Source organism: Cricetulus griseus (assembly GCF_003668045.3).
Source record: "Cricetulus griseus strain 17A/GY chromosome 1 unlocalized genomic scaffold, alternate assembly CriGri-PICRH-1.0 chr1_0, whole genome shotgun sequence".
In the NCBI taxonomy this organism is placed as follows: domain Eukaryota; kingdom Metazoa; phylum Chordata; class Mammalia; order Rodentia; family Cricetidae; genus Cricetulus; species Cricetulus griseus.
The window spans coordinates 213,474,683-213,499,122 of NW_023276806.1; the positions used below are offsets into that span (position 1 = coordinate 213,474,683).

At 36.7% G+C, this 24,440-nt stretch overlaps 1 protein-coding gene across 4 annotated transcripts in view; it reads left to right on the plus strand.

The window, feature by feature from the left end:
* Positions 1–24,440, plus strand: part of Thsd7a (thrombospondin type 1 domain containing 7A) — a 402,619-nt gene that overhangs the window by 225,791 nt on the left and 152,388 nt on the right. For 2 of the 4 annotated variants that reach the window (XM_035450549.1, XM_027389923.2), the window contains exons 4-5: positions 2,042–2,223; positions 7,063–7,131. In XM_035450549.1, coding sequence (XP_035306440.1) covers positions 2,042–2,223; positions 7,063–7,131 — 251 coding nt within the window. The remainder of the gene's footprint in view (positions 1–2,041; positions 2,224–7,062; positions 7,132–24,440) is intronic. The other 2 variants (XM_035450550.1, XM_027389924.2) reach the window with 1 other exon arrangement.

Consider the following 24,440-nt stretch of genomic DNA (forward strand, 5'->3'; position numbering starts at 1 on the left):
TGTATTATAGGGCCTAGTACACATTAAAGTACCTAATAAACATTCATTTACCTTAGATGAAATAAAACTAATTCCTGAAATATTTGCCAATATAACAATATTTTTCCTTAAGAATATTTTTCCAAGACATTACAAGAAGTTATCTTAACAACGTTTCTAATTTATCTGAATATAGAGAATTTATAAGAAAACTTAAGAGAATCTTGTTGTTCACACTCCACTAGGAGCTTCTCTGGATTGTCCACAAATTAATGGACATGAATATATTCCATTCATTAATACATTCCATAATATTCCATACTAATACATTCATTAACCAGCAAGAGGCAAATTAGTGCTACTAGTATATTGACATGATACCTAAAACAGCAATGGTTTGCATGAAGTGTTTTGCAATCATCTACAATCTTCCCATACAGGAAGGGACTAAAAAACCCAGTTCGCTTAATATGCTCTCTAGGTCTCACAGACTACAATGGTTATTCTCTATTACAGAGCTCAGGGATACTACCAGACTTGTAGATGTTGTCTCTATAGGAAGTTTCTTCTGCTTTTGTCTAACTATTGTGCCTCCCTGTTTTATATTCTTAAATATTCGAATACATATTAAAGCAGATATCATTGGTTCTCTTTATCTTCTAGGGTAGGGCTTTGCTTGGAATATATCAACTACTTATATTATTGAAATTTTGTTTTTATCTCTAAGTAACGTTATACAGACTGAGCAGACTTTATTTACATATGTAGAAAATATATAACAACCTACTTAATTGTATAATATATATATATATAATAATTTATAAATAATAAATTACTCCTTAGAGTGGCCTAAACTGGAAGGCCATCCTAGTTTTTTTTTTTTAATATACCATTCTAACTCCCATAGAAAATTAGTTGTTTCATTTTACTTTCCTTTACCCAATTCCTACAACAAAGTCTCAGTTATCCATGTATCTATAAATACTCTTCCTTCATAAACAAGGTTGAGTGAAGTTCATTGATGGCCCAATCCCACAACTGTGCATCTCCAAACCCCCACTTATAAAAATGAAAATGGGAAGAAATCTCAATTTAACTGGCAAATTATTCACCATTGACAGATCCAAGCACCCAGAGCAGACATCTAAGGGCACCTTTAACCATTTTGTCTAATTGAGATGAGCACATCCATTTATATCCCTGTTAGCTATTAATCTGATGCATGGGAAGCATCATGGTTAGACTGACAAAGTGCTACTTGAGCCATTTCCTCTGGGCTTTTAACGTATCTACTTTCCTAGAGGTGGAGAAATGCTATCACTTTCTATTGTTGGTGACATGAGGAAATGCTTCCCTGTCTGTCTCCTTCTAGGGAGAGTCAAGCTGACAACCCCAACATTGCTTTCAAATCATAATCTTGATTGGAGCTCTGAGAATCAGGGATCATCTTTTCTGTGCTTTACTAACAGCCTAGTCAGCTTTTCCCATCATTCATTGGCATTCATCAAGAATGCTGGGCTCTACAGAGCACGTACATGAAACACTTCTGATTCTCTTTAATGAGAAAGCTCTGAATTGCTCTGCTATATTTTTAAATCTAGCATGCAATTATCATTTTGCTCCAATATGAATAAGCAATTTTCATGCATTTTATTAAAAGCAAAACAAGTGTTTGGGCTCGTCATCACTTAGAATGTTTGGCATTCTTAGATTCAGGCTGCCTTTGTTTATAAGCATTAAGAGAGGGCAAGCTTGAGTTCAGTTTAATTGCACATAAAATTTCATGTTTTCAGCATTATGTTCTTATTTCATAAAATATTGATAAGTAACTTCCAGCAGTTGCAATTAAAACAGGCACATTCTACATTTAACCCCTCTAAAGGGTGCCAACTTGAGGAAAAGGAAGCTATTGAAAAGGAATCTGCATCAGACTGGGAGTCTGCACTGGCTCCAGAGGAAATGTTTTTGAGTTTAAGTTTTACAAAAAAAAAAAGTCTGAAAAGAGCAGAGAAACATTTTCCTGAATAAGCAATGCTGCTACCCTCAGATTCTCTTCATCTAGGTATGGCTGGAGAACTACAGAGTGGACAGAGTGCCACGTGGACCCTTTGCTCAGTCAACAGGACAAGAGGCGTGCCAATCAGACAGCCCTCTGTGGAGGTGGCATCCAGACCCGGGAGGTATACTGCACACAAACCAATGACAACCTGCTCTCCCACTTAAGTACACAAAAGGACAAAGAAGGTATGTGATAATCCTCTCAAATGGCTCACTCATGAAGATTGAGCTGGTGGTTGTCCTTGAGGAACATAAACAGGCCATGGGGGACAAGAAGAGCTCCCTACTCTTCACACTGTAGTTAGAGTCCAAATCAGGTAATGAGTAGCCTACCTGATGGTTGGTAAGAAACTTAATACAACTCTGCCTTGGTCGGGTTTGATTTGTTCTATAGGTCTCTTAAAAATTAGTAAATGCCTTTAGCATTGAAATTTAGGAATAATTAGCTATAAAACTAAAATTTCACCTATCTTGTAAATATATATATATATACATATATATATATATATGTATATATATATATATTGCAAATATATAAAATGAGAAAAAACAAATATGAAACTCATGACCAACTTTTTAACAAAATCTCAGTATGTTAAATTGTGACTAAAAATAAACGAATCTGTGTATATTTGGTTTTCTATTATTGCTGATTTGTTACATATATATTTTTGTAATTTATTATTTGTAAATTATATATATATATATATATTATGTTATACAGTTGAGTAGGTTGTTATATATTTCCTACATATATAAATAAAATCTGCCCAGTCTGCATAATGTTACTAAGATATGTATGGCTTCAGAGCTGGCCGCTTGGTACTAGATGGTCAGTTTGGGAACTGTTCCTTGGGGAAGATGATTTCTCTTGCTCTCAACATTCTTTACTTGCCTATAGTTCTTTGTCAAGGGTGATGCATCTCCGCACTATGTTGGCGTGTCTAATGGTGCCATCCACATTCAGGGTTTGTTTAGGCAGCTGTGTTGTTGACACATCACAGGAGCAGTTTCTCTGACATTCCTAGGAGACAAAATATCACAACAAGCTTCCTGTTCCTCTCACTCTTACATTCTTCCCACCTCCTCTTCTCTACGATCCCTGAGCCTTAGATGTAGGCATTGCCATGTCTGGTACTGGAAACCTGCCAAATACTTGAGGCTACTGAAGTCATGGATCTTTGAGGAGAACCTCCAGGTGCCATTTATTAAACCAACATAATTTCTAAAAGTTGGAAGTAGAACATTCCAACTTTTGTCCTTATTCTCATTTTTATTATTTTATCATTTTATTTATTTTAATCTCAGTTTGGGGATTGGCTGGACAAGTGTGCAAAAGAGCAAGTGAATTTACAATGGCCCAGGCTACAAGAGGATCCTCCTCATGTTATTAGATCAAGTTTATACTGACTACTTTAAAACAGTTCTGTAAGAAGCTATTTATCTGTGTACCAGCAAAACTCCCAAAACTAATCTGTGATGATATTTTATTTATGATTTACTAAAGCTTGCCTGAGGATCCTGAAAGCAAAGTCAGACTTAAGCTATAGTGATCAGGCTATAGCACACACTTTTAATTCCAGGGCTTAGGATTAAAAGGTAGAGGGATCTCTGTCAGTTCAAGACCACACTGACTACACTAAATTGATCCAGTCCTAAAAGAAATAGCTCACACAAAAGTGATCTCAGCACCTGGGATCACAGGGCTTTAATTCCTGTACTAGGGAGATGGAGACTGAAGTGATATGGCTGGTCAGAGAATAGAATATGAGGAGGAGGAAATAGGATCTGAAAGCCTTTTGCCTCTAAGGATTCGTGTAGACAGGATTGCCATTTCAGCTTGGTAGAGGTAAGATCTACTGCCTTGGCTTCTTCTCTTCTCTGATCTTCAGCTTGAAGCTTGAACCCCATATCTGTCTCTGCATCTTTTACATATCGTGATTAGTGTAATCCATGCAAATTATATTTATTGGATATTAGCAAACTGGGTATAACCAAAGATCCAAAGAGGTATATAAATAGGATAATGTATCAACATATATTTCATGTCATAAAATTCTTAATTTAAATTCATCATAACAGTACACAAAGCAACAGTTATAATAGGCTATGATGACCTGTATAACTACAATTTACAAAATCTAGTGTGACTAGCACTTTGGCAGAATCACCACTGACAAGCTGCTTAGAGAAAAGAGGGTGAGAGCAACAACTGTAGGAGATTTTTCAGGCAGAGAGAATAGTATGTATTAAGGCACAACACTAAAGCAAAGTCAGAACAAAACACACACATTGAGCATGCTGCATTTTACAACTGGGAATGGAAGAGAACTTCCTAGGAAGCATGTTGATTGGGAAATGAAAAACAACTAGTTCATGAAAGAAAATAAAAGAAGAGAAAAAGGAGAATATTCAGGGAAGAATTCTGAACAAGAATAGTCAGAAAAGGGGGTAGGTAGGGTGAGGGCAGGAAAAGAAATGAAAGCTTTTAAAAGCAAGATTGACTCTACCACCTAAGAAAGTGAGGCAATGTCAGTGGCCAATGATAAGCACTGAAGCTTTGCATTTGCAACTTCCAAAACTTAATTGTTCTGCATCCACTAATTTTACCCAGCACATCAGCTCATTTAGGAACATAACCTTAGGGTAGATTTTACTACTAATGTAGCTTGAGGTTATAAGGAACTAGCATAAAACACAAATGTTAGCACATTAATATTTTCTTGCACTTTAATGGCTGCATTCTGAAAACTTTTAGGTAGATTTATTACAGTAGGCTTTCCAGAGTAGTATAATTTCATTGCTCGAGGTAGATCAGATTTTAGTTTCTGAATGTCAATTATATCTTGTAGGTTATTACTTTCAGAAGATCTTGAGAATTCTGGACTGCAACTGGTTATGTTTTAAATCAGTTTTTTTTCAGAGCCCCTCATACCTCTTCTAAGCCACTGCAAAGAACCAAAAGTAAAACAGAAAGACAGGAACACAAAAAGAATATCATTATTAAGATGTATCTGTTAGAATAAAGCAAATGCCAAAGAAAGGTCAGTAGACACTAAATAATGACTTCACCTAAAATGAATATTTATGACTGGTATGCATGCCAGAGTAACTTAGGAATGTGTATTCCTTTATATACTGAGAATATTAATAAGCTTCTTACAAGGTAGAGGTTGTGGGTTCTTGTTTTGGTTTGCTCTCTCTCTGTCTCTCTCTCTGTCTCTCTGTCTCTCTGTCTCTCTGTCTCTCTGTCTCTCTCTCTGTCTCTCTCTCTCTCTCTCTCTCTCTCTCTCTCTGTGTGTGTGTGTGTGTGTGTGTGTGTGTGTGTGTGTGTGTGTGTGTGTGTGTGTATTGGGGGCACAACAGCTGATTCATCTTAAAAGTGATTGTTTTTCTTCCTCAAACATACTTGTGAGGTTTTCCTTAAGAGCTGTTAACATTTCCCAATAGAAACCCATCCAGTATAGCAGCATCCCAGGAGTGAAATATGTAGATTACAAATATGAGTGAATGGGGGACAATTAGACTGTCTGTTGTGAAGATTGTTCACAGCCTGTTTTCCTTCAATAAAAATGAAAAGACCAAATCTCATGTATAAAGAGGGAAGGACCTCTCAAACTAGCCTCTAACACCATACCCCATTAGAAGACAGAAGACTCACAAATCTTGATTGTGCTACCATGCACAAATCCCCCCATATTCCATCTATACTGAATTTATTTCAAATAATGAATTCCACACTTTCCTTTGCAGATTCACACTGTTCTATAGATGAGTTGTTTTCACAAGTAGCAAGGTATTTTTAACATCAGTTCAAAATAATTTGACTCAAAGTAAACATCCTCACACACAAATAAAGCAGGTGATAGGAAGTTCATATAAACTTTTTTTTATTATTTTGATGGGTAGCTCTCATTATGAAGTAGAATGCTAATGCCCATATTATCATGAAGAAAGTTCCACCTGCATCACTTTTATTCACTTTTGTAGGCACTGTTGTTAAATAAATCAAACCACAGTGGTCACAAAAATACTCTTACCAGCCTTAGGTTGAAGAAAATTAAAACATAAGTGATTAATGTACATATATGTTTAGTTTAATACACCATAGCACTCAAATTGTGACAGTCAAATTATCATCACATGTTGTGAAATCTGGTGACAGCATTTATAGACAATACAAAAGCTGGGTCATCCTTGACAATGTTTCTCCTACAATATCCAGCCAGGGGACAACTGGGTCTCTCTAGCAGAAAGGTCTGGCAAGCTCCATACTGAGGAGAATTAGTAGCGGAGAACTAACACCTTTGTTCATCCACCTGATCAGGATTTCAGGTAGCTCTAAATTGTGTTCAGCTCATTCAAAATCAGCTTTGATCAGAGTATAACAGGATGGAGCCTGTGAGGAAGTGATCCATGTATATCTTAGACAGCAGCTAAAATTATTCCTCATTGGCTGCTCATCGTCAGTTGCATAAGAACAAATGGATTGCTTTCTCAGTTCAAAGGAAAACTAAAGGAGAGTTTTAAGTCCAGTAACCTAGGGGTCCTCTTACTGGGTACAGGTTAAGCATGGTCTGGATTATTGAAACCAAAACAATGTGAAAGAGTAAATCATGCTCAAGATGATTTACATCAGAGAAAATTTGAACAGGTGTTCTGTAGGAAGTACATTAATGAAATCTGGGTAACAGTAGAGAGACTCAGGTTGCCAAGAAAGAGAGGCCAGACTGTGACCCTGTGGGAAGTGGTACAAAAGCAGAAAGGATTGGTGCTTATAAAAGATAGTTGGAAGGAAAAAACAGTTGAGCTGGAAAGTGTAGAAAGCTTTATAAACTCACACTTTCCCATTCTCTACCAAGAAATGAGAATAAAAAGGTCACATTCCTCCTAAGTAGAATGTAGATTCACTATGCTTGTAGCTCTCTATCTATAGTTTTAATAATAAGCACACGTTAGTCATTGCTTTATCTTGAAAATGCAAAGAAAGACTTTGCTTATGATACCAATTCCCTCTTGTTACAGAAAGTGACTATCACAGTACATCAAAGTTTAATGGTACACCTCTCCTGTCCATCACTTTTGAAATAACAGGTGGGTGATACTATTGTATGTCACTTTTCCATCAGAACTACACATCAGAGTATCAAGAGCCTGGGAGAGACTTCACACCTCACTGATGAGATGCTTAGCCATCTCAGAAAACACTGTACTTTCACTCTTAGGCTGCTAAATGTGTATCAAGCTATCCCATGGCATGTAAATGATCTCATTTTTTTGAGATTTAATACAATACCATCATAGGTATAGATTACAGAAAATAGCAATTACTGACTTCAGCAGGTATTATTATACCTTATACATAATAACCGTGCAAACAGTTACATAAAATGTGGTAATAAACACTTTTACTGAAAGAAATTAAGCACTTTCCATAATTTTTCACATGCCTAAAAATATTCCATTTTGTGCTTGACTCAAATGAAACCGAAGTAAAAGGCATGGTGTCTGCATTTTGGAAATACAGCCTGTACTGTAGATGAAAAGCACTATAGTTGTAGGATAATTACTACACAAGAAAACACTGAAGGAATCAGATCTTTCTTACCAGGGAATTCTCTGGAGAGAACAGAAAGAGGATTGACACCCTCTTCACTTTCCTCCTGATCTGGAGATGTTAAAAGGTTTCAGCCAATGGGATAAATGCTAATGAGAACTCACCTGCTGGGAATTATATTAAGGTGGTTAGTGTTATACCCAGAGGTGACTTCTGAGACTTTTTATAGGAGGAGGAGCCTACCCATAAGATCTCAGGAAGTATTCAAACCAAAATACAATCAAGGAAAACTGTATTGTATTCACATGCGAACAATGCTATAAAATTATTCAATCCATTTGAAATTTGTCTGAAAAATTACTAAAACTCTCTATCATAAACAGAGACCATACTTACTCTGCCCTTCACCTATGAAGGAGAAATTAATAGAACCTTGGAATTTGAATAGAGAGTTTAGAGCAAAGGATGAGGCAATATTAATGTACTTTGACAAGTTTGGTCACTTAAAATTCTTCTTTATCTTAAAAGTATTTGAACATTTTAAAACACTTTTATTCTCTCTTTTTGAGCTAAGTAGCTAGCTTAACTGTTGTTCGTACTTTTCGTCCTTAAGGCTACTTTCAAAGGAGCCTGAGCCAGAACTCAAGAAAGGCTGGGTTTTGCTTCTACTTTTCCTTGTATTTGTCTCCATGTTATTTAATTTTATTTTTCTGAATATTCATATGTAAAAGCAGCTCTCCCATTCCATTTTCATCAAGATGACAGACTACATTATCTCAATATCATTCTTTCAAAATCACTCAGGCACCCAAGATGTAATATTATCTTAATGCTTTTAAGGGCAGAAGAGAACCCTTGACTAAGGAATTCCCAGAACAAACCAGTAAAGTATGCTGATGCTTTCTTTCTGTGGTTGCCCTGAACAGTGCAGGTTGAGGGTTATGCATTACTGTAACTTAGGAGCAGTGTAACAAATAAGAGGCAGGACACAGAAATAGTAAATTGCTGTGTCATCTAATGAGGTTAGGGCTCTGAGTGCTTTGGGACTCCTGGCTTCTCTTTCAGGGAGCCAACAGCATAGCAGGTCAGCTTGAGTTGACAAAATGAGCCTCTCCAAAGACACTCAGCCATAGGTCTGTATTCAAACTAAGCTTGTTTTACTTTCAAATTTATGATTACATTGGGAGACCTAAGGGCATAAAAACTTGGGAAATAATATAACAAATGGTACCAGACTAATGGTACCACCTGGGGAAAAAAGGCAAAGATAAAATCACTAAAGGGAATACCCAAAGTGAAAAAAAGGACTTTCACAGTGCATTGCATCAACAAAAACTGCAAATTTCTATTTCTGTGAAGAATACTACCGGTGTTAAAATGATATTGAATCTGTTAAATATTTTTAGAAAAATGATCATTTTCACAATGGTAATTCTGCCAATTCATGAGCATGGGAGGTCTTTCCATCTTCTAGTATCTTCATCTCTTTTCTCAGAGATTTAAAGCTTTTGTTGTATAAGTCTTTCATCCATTGGTTACACTTAATTCCTAGTTTTTGGGTTTATTTTTTTAGCTATTGTAAATGGAAGTGTTTCTGTGATCTCTTTTTTGTTATTGGTATATAAGTTGATTTTGTGTTCTGCCATTGCTAAATGTGTTGATCATTTCTAGAACATTTCTGGTAGAATTTTGGGGAGAGAGTTTTGCATAGTATGTATAATACCGTGTCTGCAAGTAGGTAAAATATGGCTTATTCTTTTCCTATTTGTATCCCTTAATTTCCTTCTGTTGTCTTACATTTTAGGGTTTCAAGCACTTTGTAGAAAAAGAGTTGGGTAGTGGACATCCTTGTCCTCCTGCTTTTAATGGTACTCTTTCAAGTTTTCCTTCATTTAAGATGATGTTTCTTTTGTGGTTTTCATGTGTATCCTTCATGATGATGATATATGTTTCCTCTAATCCTATTCTCCTAGGGCTTTAGTCATGAAAGTATGTTCGATTTTTGACAAAGGCCTTTCCTGCATCTATTTAAATGTTTATGTGATTTTTTATCTTTAACTTCATTTTATTTTTCATGACATAATAAACTTTTGTATGTCAAACGATCCCAGGATTTACTAGGTAAAGTCAACTTTATATGATATTTATATGTATGCTGGTATTCAGTTTGAAGTATTTTATTGAGAATTTTTGCATCTATGCTCATCAGGGATATTGTCCTATAATTACCTTTGTTGTTGCTGTGCTTTTACATGGCTTTGGCATAAAAATAATAGTAGCTTCATAGAAGAAGATTGAAAGTGATTATTTCTTTCTATTTTATGGAATAATTTGAAAAGTATTGGTTGGTTGGGAGCCTGGATTATTGATACCATGTATTAATACTGCTGCAAAATAGACTAAGAGATTAAATGTTATATTTAATTATGTAGTTAATGATACCATGTTTGTTTAGAAAGTCCAGCTGAAAAGTTTATTGTATTAAGGAAATAATATAACTAGAAGAATGAATGAATGACTGGATCAATTCAATGATGTTTGATATAAACTGTTGTTTAATAATCATAATTACCCAGAATTCTCTACAGAATCTCTATACTGCACAATTATATTTACAAACAAGACTCAATAGAATTTAGTTATGATTAGTTATTGCCAAACTGCTATAGTTTAAGGGTACAACCAAGTGATTAACACTTTGAAAATTAAAGGAATGGAACACAAAATATCATAGTCCTCTCTATCATTTACTTTTTCTTCCTTCAATTTACTGATAGAAAATATAAATAGAATTGACCAAAAATATTTTCCAGAAGAGTAAAGAAAATAATTATTTATAAATGTTTCTTGAACAAAGCTTCATGTGATAAGCTAAAAAAAAATATATGGACAGTATTATGATAAAAGGATAATAGGTGATGATTTTATGAAATGTTAAGAAGCTAGAAAAATAATTTTTTCCAACAACATGAGTTCATGGCAATATTTACAAATATCTAAATTTAATCCCCAAGCATCTACTATAAAATAATAGTACTAACATTTACAAAACAGATCATATTAACCAAGGCCCAAGCTACTTATTTGCACTTGGGAGACTGTATGCCTCTTCAAGAAGAAGCAGGTAAAATCAAGTGCTTGACAGTGAACTCATTCTGTGTCTGCGCTCTCAAGAGTTACTCTCCTACACACACATGCAGTCTACTTGGTGCTGCATTTGCTCAGTGCATCACAGTTGAACAATAGTGCAGTTACATCAAAAATTCATATGCTGAAGATAGAACTTTTCATAAATAGCCTTGATCCTTGTTATCAGAAATCTTAAAACCTGATAGTATTGTATTTGCCGCTTTTTTGAAGTTCAGAACTGACATGGGACAGACAGGAAATGCCTATGAACATGCCGGTTTAGGACTATCCACTTCCGCTCTGAGTGTGCTATACTGCAGTCTAGCCTTCAGAAAGATGTCCCATACTAGTTCATTTTTTATCATTGTGATAAAATACCCTTACAACAACAGCTTAAGACAGAAAGGATTTATTCTACCTTACAGTTTAAGGGAGGTCCAACATTGTCAGGAAAACCTGGCAGTTGAAGCATGAGCCTGCTGAACGTATGTGTCCAGTCAGGAAGTCTAGAGAAATGACTGCTGTTGTTCAATGTGCCTTCTATTTTTTATTCACTATAGAACCCTAGTCCATGAAATAGTACCATGGAGTGTTAGGGTGGGTCTTACCAAGTCAGCCTAATCTAAACAATCCCCACAGAGAATCTAAACTATCTACACAATAACTCAAAAACCAAACTTACCACCCTGAATGCGCCCGATCTCGTCTGATCTCGAAAGCTAAGCAGGTCCGGGCCTAGTTAGTACTTGGATGGGAGACACTGGCCCAACTTCTATATCTAACTAGTGTTGTTGGCTTTGTATTCTGATCTCCAGGCAAGCTTTATTAAATCATAAACAATTTATCACCACAGTTACCCAGTGAGGTTGTGATTCTATAGGTCAGAAATAGCCACGTTTTGTGTCTTGGAAGATGGTCACCATACTATGGAACTATCTCTAGAAACCTAGTTGCTAAGCATTGAGAGGGACTGAGATTGTAGAGACCTGACTCCCAAAGCTGACACATTTTAAAATGATTTTCTAATTAAAGAAGACAATGAATGAACCATTCCAAACATAAGCCACTCATGGTTCACTATCAGAGTTGGAGAAGTCCAGCATGTGAAGGGCCTTAAACTTGAAACTTCTTATATGCTTTTCAGTTAATCTTTCTTTAATTCTAGCACTGCTATTTGCCTTTATATATGGAGAAAGAGAATCACCATTTTAGGATGAGAAATAGAAGGGCAAGTACGTATGTCCAAAAAAGCCTTGATTCCATAGTTTTTACAATAATACACATGGGAGAAAAGGGGAATGAACAGAAGTCGCTACTTGTCCTCAGAGATAAAGTTGTCTTATCTATACTCAGAGTCCTGTTTTAGGTCACTTGGCTGCACATCTGTAAAATCCTGTTCTATCTTTCTGGAAAATTTGGGGGGGGCAACAACGGAATTTCATTGTACATCAGCCTTATTACCTGAGATGGAAAAGAAAATCCATAACTGTTAGCACAGGACCTTCCATTAATGAGAGAAAGATAGTGTAAAATTTCTCCTACCATGACTTGATCAAATGGCTATGCTTTGTATTCTTTTTGTAACCCTTAAGCACTGATTTTCTGGAGTCTGTTGTAGATGACTGATAGCACCAGAAGGAATTCTGAAACTAGCACTCAGGGATGTGCACTGGAGAAGGAATAGCATTTTTTTTCAGAGGCACACTCCTGCTATGTGAGGATGTAAAAGAAATGGTTTGTGGCTGGCACTAGCTGTTCACTGACTTGCTAATGATTACTCAGTAGGGAGTAGGTACTCTCTCTAGTGTTAACAGAGGAGTACAAACTACATTGTGGAACTCATTAATATTTATTCCTTCTAAAAGCAATGGGCAATAAAAAGGGAAATAAACTGGGAAGAATAGCAATGGGGAAAGGAAGCCATGTCAACAGATTCATTGTGGAAAGGTTTTACCATTTATTGCACACATACAGAAAAACCCCTATGCAAAATGCAAGGATCCATATTATTATATTATTAGTCAGGAATCCAGTATAGTGTTACTATTAAACGAAATCATTTTTAAAACATTTGAATTGGCATGGTGAATTGTATACAAGTATGACATTGTCAGTTTTATTAATTACAAATTAAATATTGAAGACAATGCATTCATTTTAAGTATTAACATACTTTTATAATGACAAGCATTTGATATACTTCATTATCATTTTCTATTTTCTGTCCTCAACAAAGCTGCACAGCCCTAGTATAAGAGTCCTTTCTGTTTATAACCACAAGAAGGGACATAATCTCTCTTGATGCTAAGGTCCCTGCAACAGAAACAGATGACATCTACTGTTCCTTCCTCTACTGAAATGCCATCTGGCATTGTCCTGACTATTCAACTGTCTGTTCCCATTTTAAGTAACTATATGATCTTCATTCATTTCCCTTTACTCAAAGCTCATAACCTTCTTATGCTTCTGCAAAAATTATTATTTCACTATATATGATTATAGTCTTTTACAATTACTTCATGAATATTAATTTCAATGTCTTAAGATGTTAACCTTCCAAAAGAGGGGACAGTGCTCTCTCTCCAGTTATAGCTCTTCATTATAACACATGCTTCTCCATAAATGTCTGTGTGCATTTGCTAGTCTGTCATTTGGAAATAGATTTAAGATAGGTAACAAGCTCTCTTCAGTTAGTGGACTTGCTGGACATCTAATTTACAGTGTATCATCTTAAATCAGTCCACTTGACTCACAAACCACCCTTTTCTTCCTTTGCTTCTGTTTCCTCTGACAAGACTTAGTGGTAGAATACATATGAAGTCTACCATCAGGACTTGTTTTTATTACATGGCAAGAAAATATTTTTGTTTATGTTTGCTTTACTGGTTAAATTGAGAAAAGGGGAGGAATTTTAAAAATAAAGCTTCTGCTCCAAATCATTCCATGAAATAAAACAGTAATTGTGTGTTGGCTTTTGATAAACACAGTGGCAGATATATTATGCAGAAAGCCTCCTTAAAATATGTTGTAAATATGTTGACGTATGCTTACATTATATATGAAATTACTCCTTTATTGGGAAAGTATATACCTTTTCAAAAGCTTTCATATTATTATTCTAGAGCAAAAAGAATTATGGCTAATTTACTTTTGTAGTTTTTGAGACAGAATAATTGTAGTTTTCTTTCCTTTGTGAGTCACTTTTGAAAGTTCAAGAAACATGACATCTCCAAAAAGGTTATAAAAGAAGTGTTTGTACTTGGATTATTTGGTTGCTCTGAAAAAAATATTTTTTCATCTTTGACTTAAACCTTCCATCACACAGGATTTCTATAGATCTAAAATCTATGTGACTAGAGAACATCATTATGCCTGAAAACATTAACTCTTGTTAACATGATAGTAATAGTGAAAAAGAAATGGAAAATATTTGGAAAAAATGCATTGTTTTATGTTTCTGCTAGATCTGTTACATACAATGTCTTGAATCCATTAAGTTCTAAGTCCTTGATATATCAAATGTACTTTGGAAATAAAGGCTCATTTTCAATTAGAAAGACAGTGGCTTCTTCCTGGACTTCTAAAAATCTATAATAAAGAAAGCAAGTCACTAGTTTGCTGTGGTAGATAGTGTTTTCCATAATTATATAACTAGGTGGTTAATTAGAAAGCAACTTTCAAGCCGGGCGTTGGTGGCGCATGCCTTTAATACCAGCACTTGGGAGGCAGAGGCAGGAGGATCTCTGTGAGTTTGAGGCCAGCCTGGTCTCCAGAGCGAGTGCCAGGATAGGCTCCAAAGCTACACAGAGAAACCCTGCCTCGAAAAACCAAAAAGAAAGTAATTTTCCCCAACATTGAAATAAGAAAATACAAAGCCCAGACTCAACGCCAGCTTTTTTATAACTGAGTACAACCACCACTCAAAAATATTTTCCTTCCCTGTGGATCTGCTCCATTGTAAATGTACAGGCTAAAGTAGATGTTTATTATTTCCTCAAAATCACTATTATAAGCTTAGAGCTAGAACTTATGCCCTAATTCAAGAGATTCAAAGAATCATATGGCACACTTCCGTGATTTTTCTTTATTGCACTCACTATTAGTCAGATATCCTATCACGGGACACTTCTTTGCTTCACACAACTAATGCATTAATCCTTAAAATCACTTCATCTCCCTTTATTGCATGTATTTCCATATAACCCAGTGGAGCACAATAAGCATTGCAAAGCACACCATCAAGTGAAGATTTCTTTTTGTCTGTGCATAAACGCTGCTTGATGAATTCAACTCACTCTCAAGCCATAAACGTGAGTTATTTTCCCATGAAGGGCATCTACTATGAGAATCTACATATTTTTTATAGAAGACCATTATTATTCTATCTGTAGCATATTTCTCATAGTGAAACAAGAGCCACAATTCATAACTAGTAAATAGGTGCTTGACTATGCAAGTCTAGCATAGAACGTAGTTCCCACTAGATGATGTAGTAAAATACATTAAAGTAACTTTTTTCTTTTTTTTCTTTTATTCTTTTATTAGTTCAAATTAGGAACAAGCTTGTGAAAGTAACTTTTTTCTCTAATCACATAAAATTACTGTAACTTATCATTCTTAAAATTAAATAGCGCTTTCATAAGTTATGACATACTGGTTCAAATATCCACAAGATTCAAGATTGTATATTAGCCTTGTGAACTCTTTAATTAAATTGGCACTTAAAAATTTCTCAACTTGTTTGCCTTTGGTCCTTGGTGTAGGGCTTAGGCCTCTTGGACATTTCCTCACCTAATCTGGCATGTTCATTGGTACCATCCTTGCCGTATTCCTGATGGTCAGTCATGGTAATGAGAATTTATGGGTATAGCTTCTGATATTGCTAGGAGACACAATCTCACAGCAAACTCCCTGACCCTTGGCTCTTGCGATCTTTCTGCCCACTATTCCACAGTATTCCCTATAGCTTAGGTGCAGGAGAGTGTTTTGTAGATGCATTCGTTGCGACTTGGTTCCCCAACTCTGCCTTTTGATTGGTTGTGGTTTCCTGAGTAAAGCTGGAGCATGAGAGGTGGTCCTCCCAGGGAAGAGCACAGCAATTTTTTGTTCAATGCCAAATAGTCAGCCCTAGAAGAATAATACAAGTAAAATTATACAGACTCAATGGGTTACTTTTAGGATTGTATGTGTATATACATATATGCATACAGAAATAATTAATGGAAAAAAGGCCATGAACTTGATATGGGAGGATTTGGAGGGAGGAAATGGAAAGAAATGGAAGGAAGAAATTAAATTAAAATCTCAGAAATAAACAGATACAAAACTACAAAGCTTGAAAATGAAAAGCTAGTACCTTAATTTTTGCCTGTTTTTCTCTTATAAGAAGCAGTTTTCAGGCTCAGTGATTAACACAGCTTATTGTTCTTCCAGAAGGTCTGGGTTTAGCTCCCATTTCCTACATCAGGTGGTTCACAACAACCTGTAATGATAGGTCCTTGGAATCTGATGCCCTCTTCTGGCCAGCACAGACAATGTACCATATGCTGCATAAAAACCCTTTCAGGTATGCATATGTATACACACACACACACACACACACACACACACACACACACACACACACATAATAATAAAAATAAATAGTAAAAAATGATGCAGTCTTCTGTGCTATTTTTGTTTTATAACAAATGTTGTATGAAATAATAAAAATATTTCTGATTATTTTGGACAGTGATATAATACATATTACAATGAACATTACTGGAAAGACTTTCTGAACCAATTTATACAGCATTGCTACTACATTAATATTAACGTATAGTGCAATGAGGGCAAATAAGTGGACTTAGCATAACATAGCATAGATGTATAGGTCTCCACTAATAAAGCAGGCCATGAATGACATTAGAGGACTAGTATTCTCCAGTGAAAGTTGTAAAATAGAGCTCCCGTGTGTTCAGTAAATATTTGATGGAGAAAGAAAAGATGCACTTAGTAATGAAATAAAAATATCAATAAATATGATTAGCAGCTAACTTGAACTCTTCCAGAATAACTATTTCATACATCACAAAAATAAGCAGCTAAGACTATACATTGTGAGCAGAGCTTTCCAATTTTATGTGCTTCCCTGAAGGTTCTTTTCTAACACAGAGGAGGGAAGATAAGTGTCATGTCAGGATCTGCTAGGCAAAGAAGATAAATATCTACATTCTGTGCTGCTGACATGGCTAGGGATCTAAGGGCAGGGCTCCAAACAAGGGGACTCTGCTTTGGAGGCCAAGAAGCATGGTCCAGTTGTCTATATGTTACACTCTGTAAGTCCCTGGCCATAGTGTGGCTATATATATATATATATATATATATATATATATATATATATATATTTGGCTGCAAAGCTGAGAACTAAGATATAATCTGGTACTAATATGTCAGCATTTGAGCCTGAGAAAGGTAAACAATACTTGTTGAGTAGCTCAGCTTAAAAGTCAGGGCCATGGTATGTACTCACTCTTAAGTGGATATTATACATATAGCAAAGGATAACTAGACAACAATCCAAAACCCCAGAGAAGAGGAGAAACAAGGAAGACCCTAAGAAAGACATACATAGTCCCTCAGAGAAGGGGAAAGGGACAGGATCTTCTAAGTAATTGGGAGCATGGGGAAGTAGGGAGTGATCTAGGAGAAAGAGAAGGGGAAAAGAGGGAGGAGGAGAACATGAGGGATCAGGAAGGAGAGCATTGGAGGAAGAATAGAGAAGGAGAGCAAGAAAAGAGATACCTTAATAGAGGGAGCCATTATAGGTTTAAAGAGAAATCTGGCACTAGAGAAATGTTGAGAGATCCACAAGAATGACCCCAACTTAGAACCTAAGCAATATTGAAGAGGCTACCTTAAATGCCCTTCCCCTATAATGAGATTATTGACTACCTTAAATGTCATCCTAGAACCTTCACCCAGTAGCTGATGGAAGCAGAAGCAGAGATTCACAGAAAAGCAACAAGCCAAACTCCTGGAATTCAGTTGTAGAGACAGAGAAGTGATAAGCAAAGGAGTCAAGACCAGGCTGGGGAAACCCACAGAAACAGCTCACCTGAGCAAGTGGGATCTTATGGACCCCAGTCTGACAGCTGGGGAACCACCATAGAACTTAACCAGATCCCCTGAACTTAACTATCATTTGGGAGCCTTGGGCAGTCTATGGAACCTCTGGCAGTGGAACCAGTATTTATCCCTAGAGCACAAATGGGCTTTGGGAGCCCATTCCCTATGGTGGAATACTCTCTCATTCTAGATACATGGGGGAGGGCCTAGACCCTGCCCCATTGATGTGAATGACTTTGATGATCCCCCATGGAAGGCCTCACCCTCACTGAGAAGTGGATAGGGGAATGGGATGGGGGTGGTGGGGTGCATGGAAGAATTGGAGGGAGAGGGGACTGGGATTGGTCTGTAAAATATGATTGTTTTAATTTAAATAAAAATTCCTTTAAAAAATGTCAGGGCCACACTATCTCATTTAAGTTCATATTTGAAAAAAAAAAATAGGCCTAATGCGAATGAACTCAACCCTGACAGAATCAGCAGGATCTTTAGTTGCCAAATAAACAACACACTATAAAGAATAGTGATATCTCCCTGACTCTTTATCATATTGTTCATAAATGTTGCTATCTGTGAATAGAAATATGACAAGACGCCCTCTATCAAGAAAAAAATACTAGCAAGATACTGAAATGGCCCAGATACTAGAATCAGTAGACAAGGATTGTAAGAAACACTGGCTTGAAGTGTTAATTGGAAAAGTTGTCTGGGAGAATGAATAGCTAGGGTATGAGCAGCTAAGCATCCACTTAGGAATGTAGAAATAAATGATGCTCCAACTCTGCAATAAACACTCATAGAGTGGGCTTAGCAACTGGAGATCAAAAACAAAAGTCCAATTCTAAGTGGTGTGAAGGAAAATAGAAATTACTGTGTTTCAATAGACAAAAGGATTATTGTTCTTGAAGGCAAAGAAATAGAAATGATCAGATCTAAGGAAAAGAAAGAAAGGATACTAAGAAGGATAAGAGATAAGACAGTCGGTGACTGGTATTACGATGTGTGACATGTATGATAGTGATATTATTGAGGGACTAGTCTGACAGAAAACATGTTGAAATAGATGGTATTCAAAATTTTATCAAATTTTTTGAAAAAAAAATCAGCTTACAGATCTATGAAACTCAGCATGTCTCAAGAAGGAAGCATACAAAAGCAACAATGATGGGGGGGTGTATTGGGTTTTAATTGTGGCAGAATAGTAACAAAAAGGAAAAAAGTCAAGTGTGATTCATCCACGTGAATGGAGGTAACAAATGAGGGTTGAAATCTTGTCAGAGAAAATAGAAACCTTGAAACAATGGAACATCTGCTGAAAAAAATCAGAATTCTCTATCCAGTGAAAATATTCTTTATTATAGATTATGGCAAGCTTACTTCTTAAAAGAAGTGACAGCTAAAAGCATTTGTTATGAAGCACTTAGAAGTACACAGACCGAAAATAGAAAGTGTAAGTCATGTGATCTTGGATGATTTATTGCATTTCTCTGTGAACAAATTGGTGAGATTTTTAAATGAAAGAATCCATGTACTGCCATGGGAATCATGTCAGACACACACCAAGTCATTTAATGTGATCTGAAATATTAGGTAAAGCCAGTGATCTAGTGTAGATTATTCTTCAGTAAGAATGCTAGATGCTATTCAGGAGTAGCTGTGTTGGGCGAAAGACAAGCCCACTGTGAGAGCTAAGGCCACAAGACTGCAGGGCTCAGGTTGTCTATTCTCCCTCAGAATAAGCTAATTTCTTGTGGGTCTATAACCTCCCCCATCTCCTCTGTTCCAGAGAGCTTCATCCAGCATATAGACGTGAAGAGACACTCACTTTGATTTTCATATTAGGAGCTCCTCCAATTTGTTTGATGCCAGGTGGTCAAACCTAAGTCCTGACAAATTATCATGGCTTCCCATCTGCAGTGCAGCTGCTACCATCAGAGAATAATTCCCTGCCCAGAGAAACAAGATGAGGAAAACCATGCCCAAGAGAGTCCTGTGTGGATTCTAAGAATCGACTCAGAAATGATCCCCAAATCAGAATTTGCTAAATGCTTTTGATACCAGACCTCTAGTTGTGGATGTTCCCTAATATTTTCTCAAATATTCTTTTCACATTTTATACTACCTGAACCCCAGTAAGGCAAAACCAGAGCCCAAATCACCACAGTCAATTTGTGCCTATAGATCGTGTGGGTTATGCTGACATACTTTTCTCCACACCCAGTAGTTCTTAAAATGCAAGTGTAATAGATACTTAAACATAGAGCTGTCACTTTAGCTTTGAGTGACACGAGACACTGAAAAGCACAGCCATTCCATTTCTTTGTGTGATATTTGAGAACTGCTTTGGGGATAAATGGAAGGTCTGGAAGCTGAGGGTGAACACCCTTCTCGAAGAGGTTGGTATGGATAATCTAGTTTTTTTTTTTAATTGTTAGAGGACAAGCAATTTTTAAATATTTGGAAACATTGCACTTAAAACATATAATGATGATGATGATAATGATGATAAAGAACAGAAGTAAAGTTGCTATATTGCACATAAAGTTTTATTGAAGAAATAAGTATAATACTTAAATATCACTACAATAAAGCAGACCGGGTAATGTGGGAGAATTGTGAGTTAAAAGCCTTCCTGTGTCATAGAGTGTTAGTGACACAAACCAGGACAATTTAGTGAGATCCAGTCTCACTAAATAGGTGTTACAAAAGGGTTCAAATAGAGCAGTGGTTGATCATGTGCCTTTTCATTTAAAATCACTTGAATAGCCTTAAGAATCCTGGTGTTCAGGCTTTATTCTGAACCATTACTATACACATATGTCCAAGAGAGGACTTTGGGCATCAGGACTTTTAAAACATCTCCCAGCCAATTCTAATTCAGAGCAAGACTAAGAATCACTATATTAGAGGAAGAACAACCAGTTATTCAGAGGACCATGCAATTTCTTCTTGGAGTATTGTAACCATGGGCCCCAAAGGATTGTTAGCCTTTACATGGCAAGTCAGGCCTGGAGACACCTAAAAACTGCCACTATTAGAGCTGGTCATTAGAGATAAACAGGAACAACTGCCTTAGGAAACTTTCCTTTCCCCTCCCTTTTCTCAGTAGACTATTTTTATTCTTCTGCCTGAAATGAGACTTTTCCAGCCCACAACAACGGGGGTAGAGGGGTGTCATCCTCCACAAAGATTTTCCTGCAGGCTTTGAGATCAGCTATGATAGATGGTTTAGAGTCTCCAGCATCATTTCTCTAAGAAGCTGTATCAGACTGAAAACACTATTTATCCAGAGAACTCAGTTTATGTACTGTGGTAAATAAAAGGGGGGATTAGGAATCAGAAAAGTATCTATGAATCTTTCCTCCGTAGAAAGAAGTAATATGCCCCTGAGGAAATTTTCTTTGGTATCTTGTAGCCAATGCCAATGGTAAGCAATTCCTCACTGGTGTGCATACAGCTGCTCTGGGGTGTGTGTGGTATTTTCTGATAGGTAAGATGTAGTCACGCAGAGCTTTATGGCATCCTGTGGTTCAATTTAGCTGCAATTCTCAAACTGCTTGGAAAGAATTATCTGAGTATTACTGTATGGGGAATCGTCTGAAGTGCACTTTCAAAGTTACCATCCCTAGATTATTCCTGGGTTTTCATTCAAAAAGAGTGAACCTAGGTTCTCGGGAATATGATTCCTGGGAGTCCACTTCTTCCCCTACTTCTCCCACTTAACAATTGCCTCATGTACTGAAAATAGACAAACTACTGCTGCAAACATCAGCATGGATCACGAAAAACACGACTGTGCCTCGTGATTTCCTCACATTTCAAAAAGTTACAATACCACATGATGATAGTTTCTCGGCAACACTGTGTATTTATTTTTTTTAAAAATTCATATTAGAGTTGAGATGATTGTAGTGCTTTGCTTTGATTCTTAGGAGACTTTGCACAGATTTGACAAATCCAATCATGAGTGCTACAGCCTAGCAAAGGAGGAACATTGAAGAAGGGAATTTTCTGTTGTTTAAATGTCAAGTTCAGATGGCAGCGGCTGGGGGAAGGGTGGATTAAATGAAGATAAAGCAAAGCCAGATAGAAGGAGATGGGCATTGCTGTGTTGAGTATGATACTGAGCAGCGCCCCTGGCATACTGTAAGGAGGTATGACACATAGACTCACTCCAGCCCAGGTAGTCAGGAAAAGACAGACACAGTCCAGACAGTCAATCTACCTATGCTGTATGGACATAAATCTTTGGAGTCCTTCTCTCCTCTCTTTATCACAATGGCTCAGGAAATCCCTCCCCCTCAGTTTTCTATCTTTTCTCTGTGCCAATAGCAGGTATGAGTCTAAGCCACTTGTCCCATGCTGTATTACTGAAAAGACTCCCAAAAAATACACCTGTAACTCTGTCCTCCACAACTGTTATTCTTCACACCTTTAAATATAGTAAGATGTCACATTGTTTCTTAAGTCACCTCATCTGTGAAAATTTGTTCTAGTAGCCCTAGCAGACTTAAATATACCATTATTTGAGTAGCTGCAATTGAGGTAGATCAGCCAGGGTGTGGAACTGGTTGCAAATTTCATTCAATTAGATATTCAAATTTTTTCAACACTAATTTTTAAGATTCTATTTCTTCAAAATTCTAAATGCTAATGTTCTGTTGTATTGTGAGTAATATGTGTGTTTGAGCTGATTATTTTAATTTACAGTATCCATTAACACCTTTCTCTTAGTTAGGGCCATTATAAGTGGAAATTTGAGTCAAGAGGAAGTGTTGGAATATTTCAGCAGGAGTTTTTATATGCGCTACTCTACAGTGTGTTCTGTTTAAAAGAGGGGAAAATTATATTTGCAGGGCAGCACAGATGGTGCAACTGTCTAGTAGAATTGGGAGGCCCCAGTCAAGCTGTTGACAGAATGTGTGAGGTTTAAATACTAACCCCACGTGAAGGGATGCACTCTCTGCCTGGACACATGGGGGAGGGCCCAGGCCCGGCCCAGGATGATGTGGTGGATTTTGGGGAGCTCCTGTCTAGTGCCCTACCCTGTCTGAGGAATGGAGGGTGGATGGGGTGGAGGGTATGTGGGGGGAAGGGTTGGAGGGAGGGGAAGGAGGGAAAGGGAGGGGAAGGAAAAAAAAGAATGGAATTGCTCTAGAGATGTTTATTTTGAAAATCCTGTGTTTATAACTATTCTTACATTTTATGAAACAGGGTCAGTGAAAGAAAATTTCTACTTTTGTTTCAATAAGTATTTAAGCAGATTGGACAGTTCTATTTTATGAGTCAGGGCATGACCACAGTTACTTTCTGTGGCTTTGTATCTGGACTTGTTTCTGTGTTCTCACAAGTCCTTGAAGTCAAGGAAGAGGTCAACCAGAGGCTGGACCCTTAGAGAAGTTTGTTTTTTTTTTTTTTTTAATTTTCTCAAGGAATAATGCTTCAGTGTTGAAGGAGTTGGAAAAACCACAGGAAGGGCCAACTATGTAAGACTGAACAGGGTCTGTGAGAAGTAGGAAAACCCAGTCTCCTCTAATATTCCAGCACAGCAGAGAGAGAGGGTGAAGCCAAGAGTACTAACAAGTCCTATGCTGGGATGCTCTCCAGTTCTTCTGATGGGCAGCATTGTGATAATGATCGCAGCTGCAATGTGAGCTTGCTCTTCTGTGTAAGAGTCCACTTGCCTTGGGAGTCCTTACCTACCTTTAAAAACACTGCTGATAACTCATCATTGAAGAGCTTTTACAGGAGTTCTAGTCTACCCTGGGCTACATAGTGAGCTCTAGACTAGCTAGTGATATAGTGAGAGACCTTGTTGCACAAATTCTAAACAATAAAATGAAATAAAACAATCTTAAAATAAATAATAGAAATAGAATAAATAAATCTTAAATAAAATATTATTAGTGTTGATATGCTAGGCCTTTTATCACCCTCAATCTTCTTTTCCATCATTGTGACATTCAAACTAGAATCTACAGCTGATGAGGAAAGGAAAAGAATATTCTTTTTAAAACCAGGGTGCAAATGTCCTGTATTGGAATTGTTTAGAAGGACCTTCTCTTTGTTTTTGAAATGGATGCAAGATCATTTTCATTTTACAATAAATCAACCAAAAGGCAAATTCAAACATACTATAATTCCTAAGAGAGTGACACTCAAATGAATCACCTAATATTATGGATTCTAGTGAAAAATAAATGAGAAACATCTGCAAACACCTGATTTATGATCTCAACACTATCCAAGAGGTTATCCTAGCAGCACGAGCAGTCTCCAAAATGAAGCAATCTTTGGTCCACCATGGATAGTTTGAATGAAAATCAAGGCTAATAGATAAATGGAATTCATTTCCCTGATCCATTCAGCCAGACTGTATCTTTAGATTGGGGAATTGAGGCAATTTATTTTAAAACTGTTACGGAAAGATGGCTGTTGGTTACAATCATATTTTATTGGTGGTGTTGGTCATCTCAGGAGTACATTGTGTTTCAGTAATTATAGCCTTGTTGCTTTACTTATTTTCTTTCTGCAATCTGTTTGCTATGCTTATTCCTCTCTTCAGCCCAGAGTGTGGCTTCCTGCATTCTGCTTGTTTAGTTGTTAG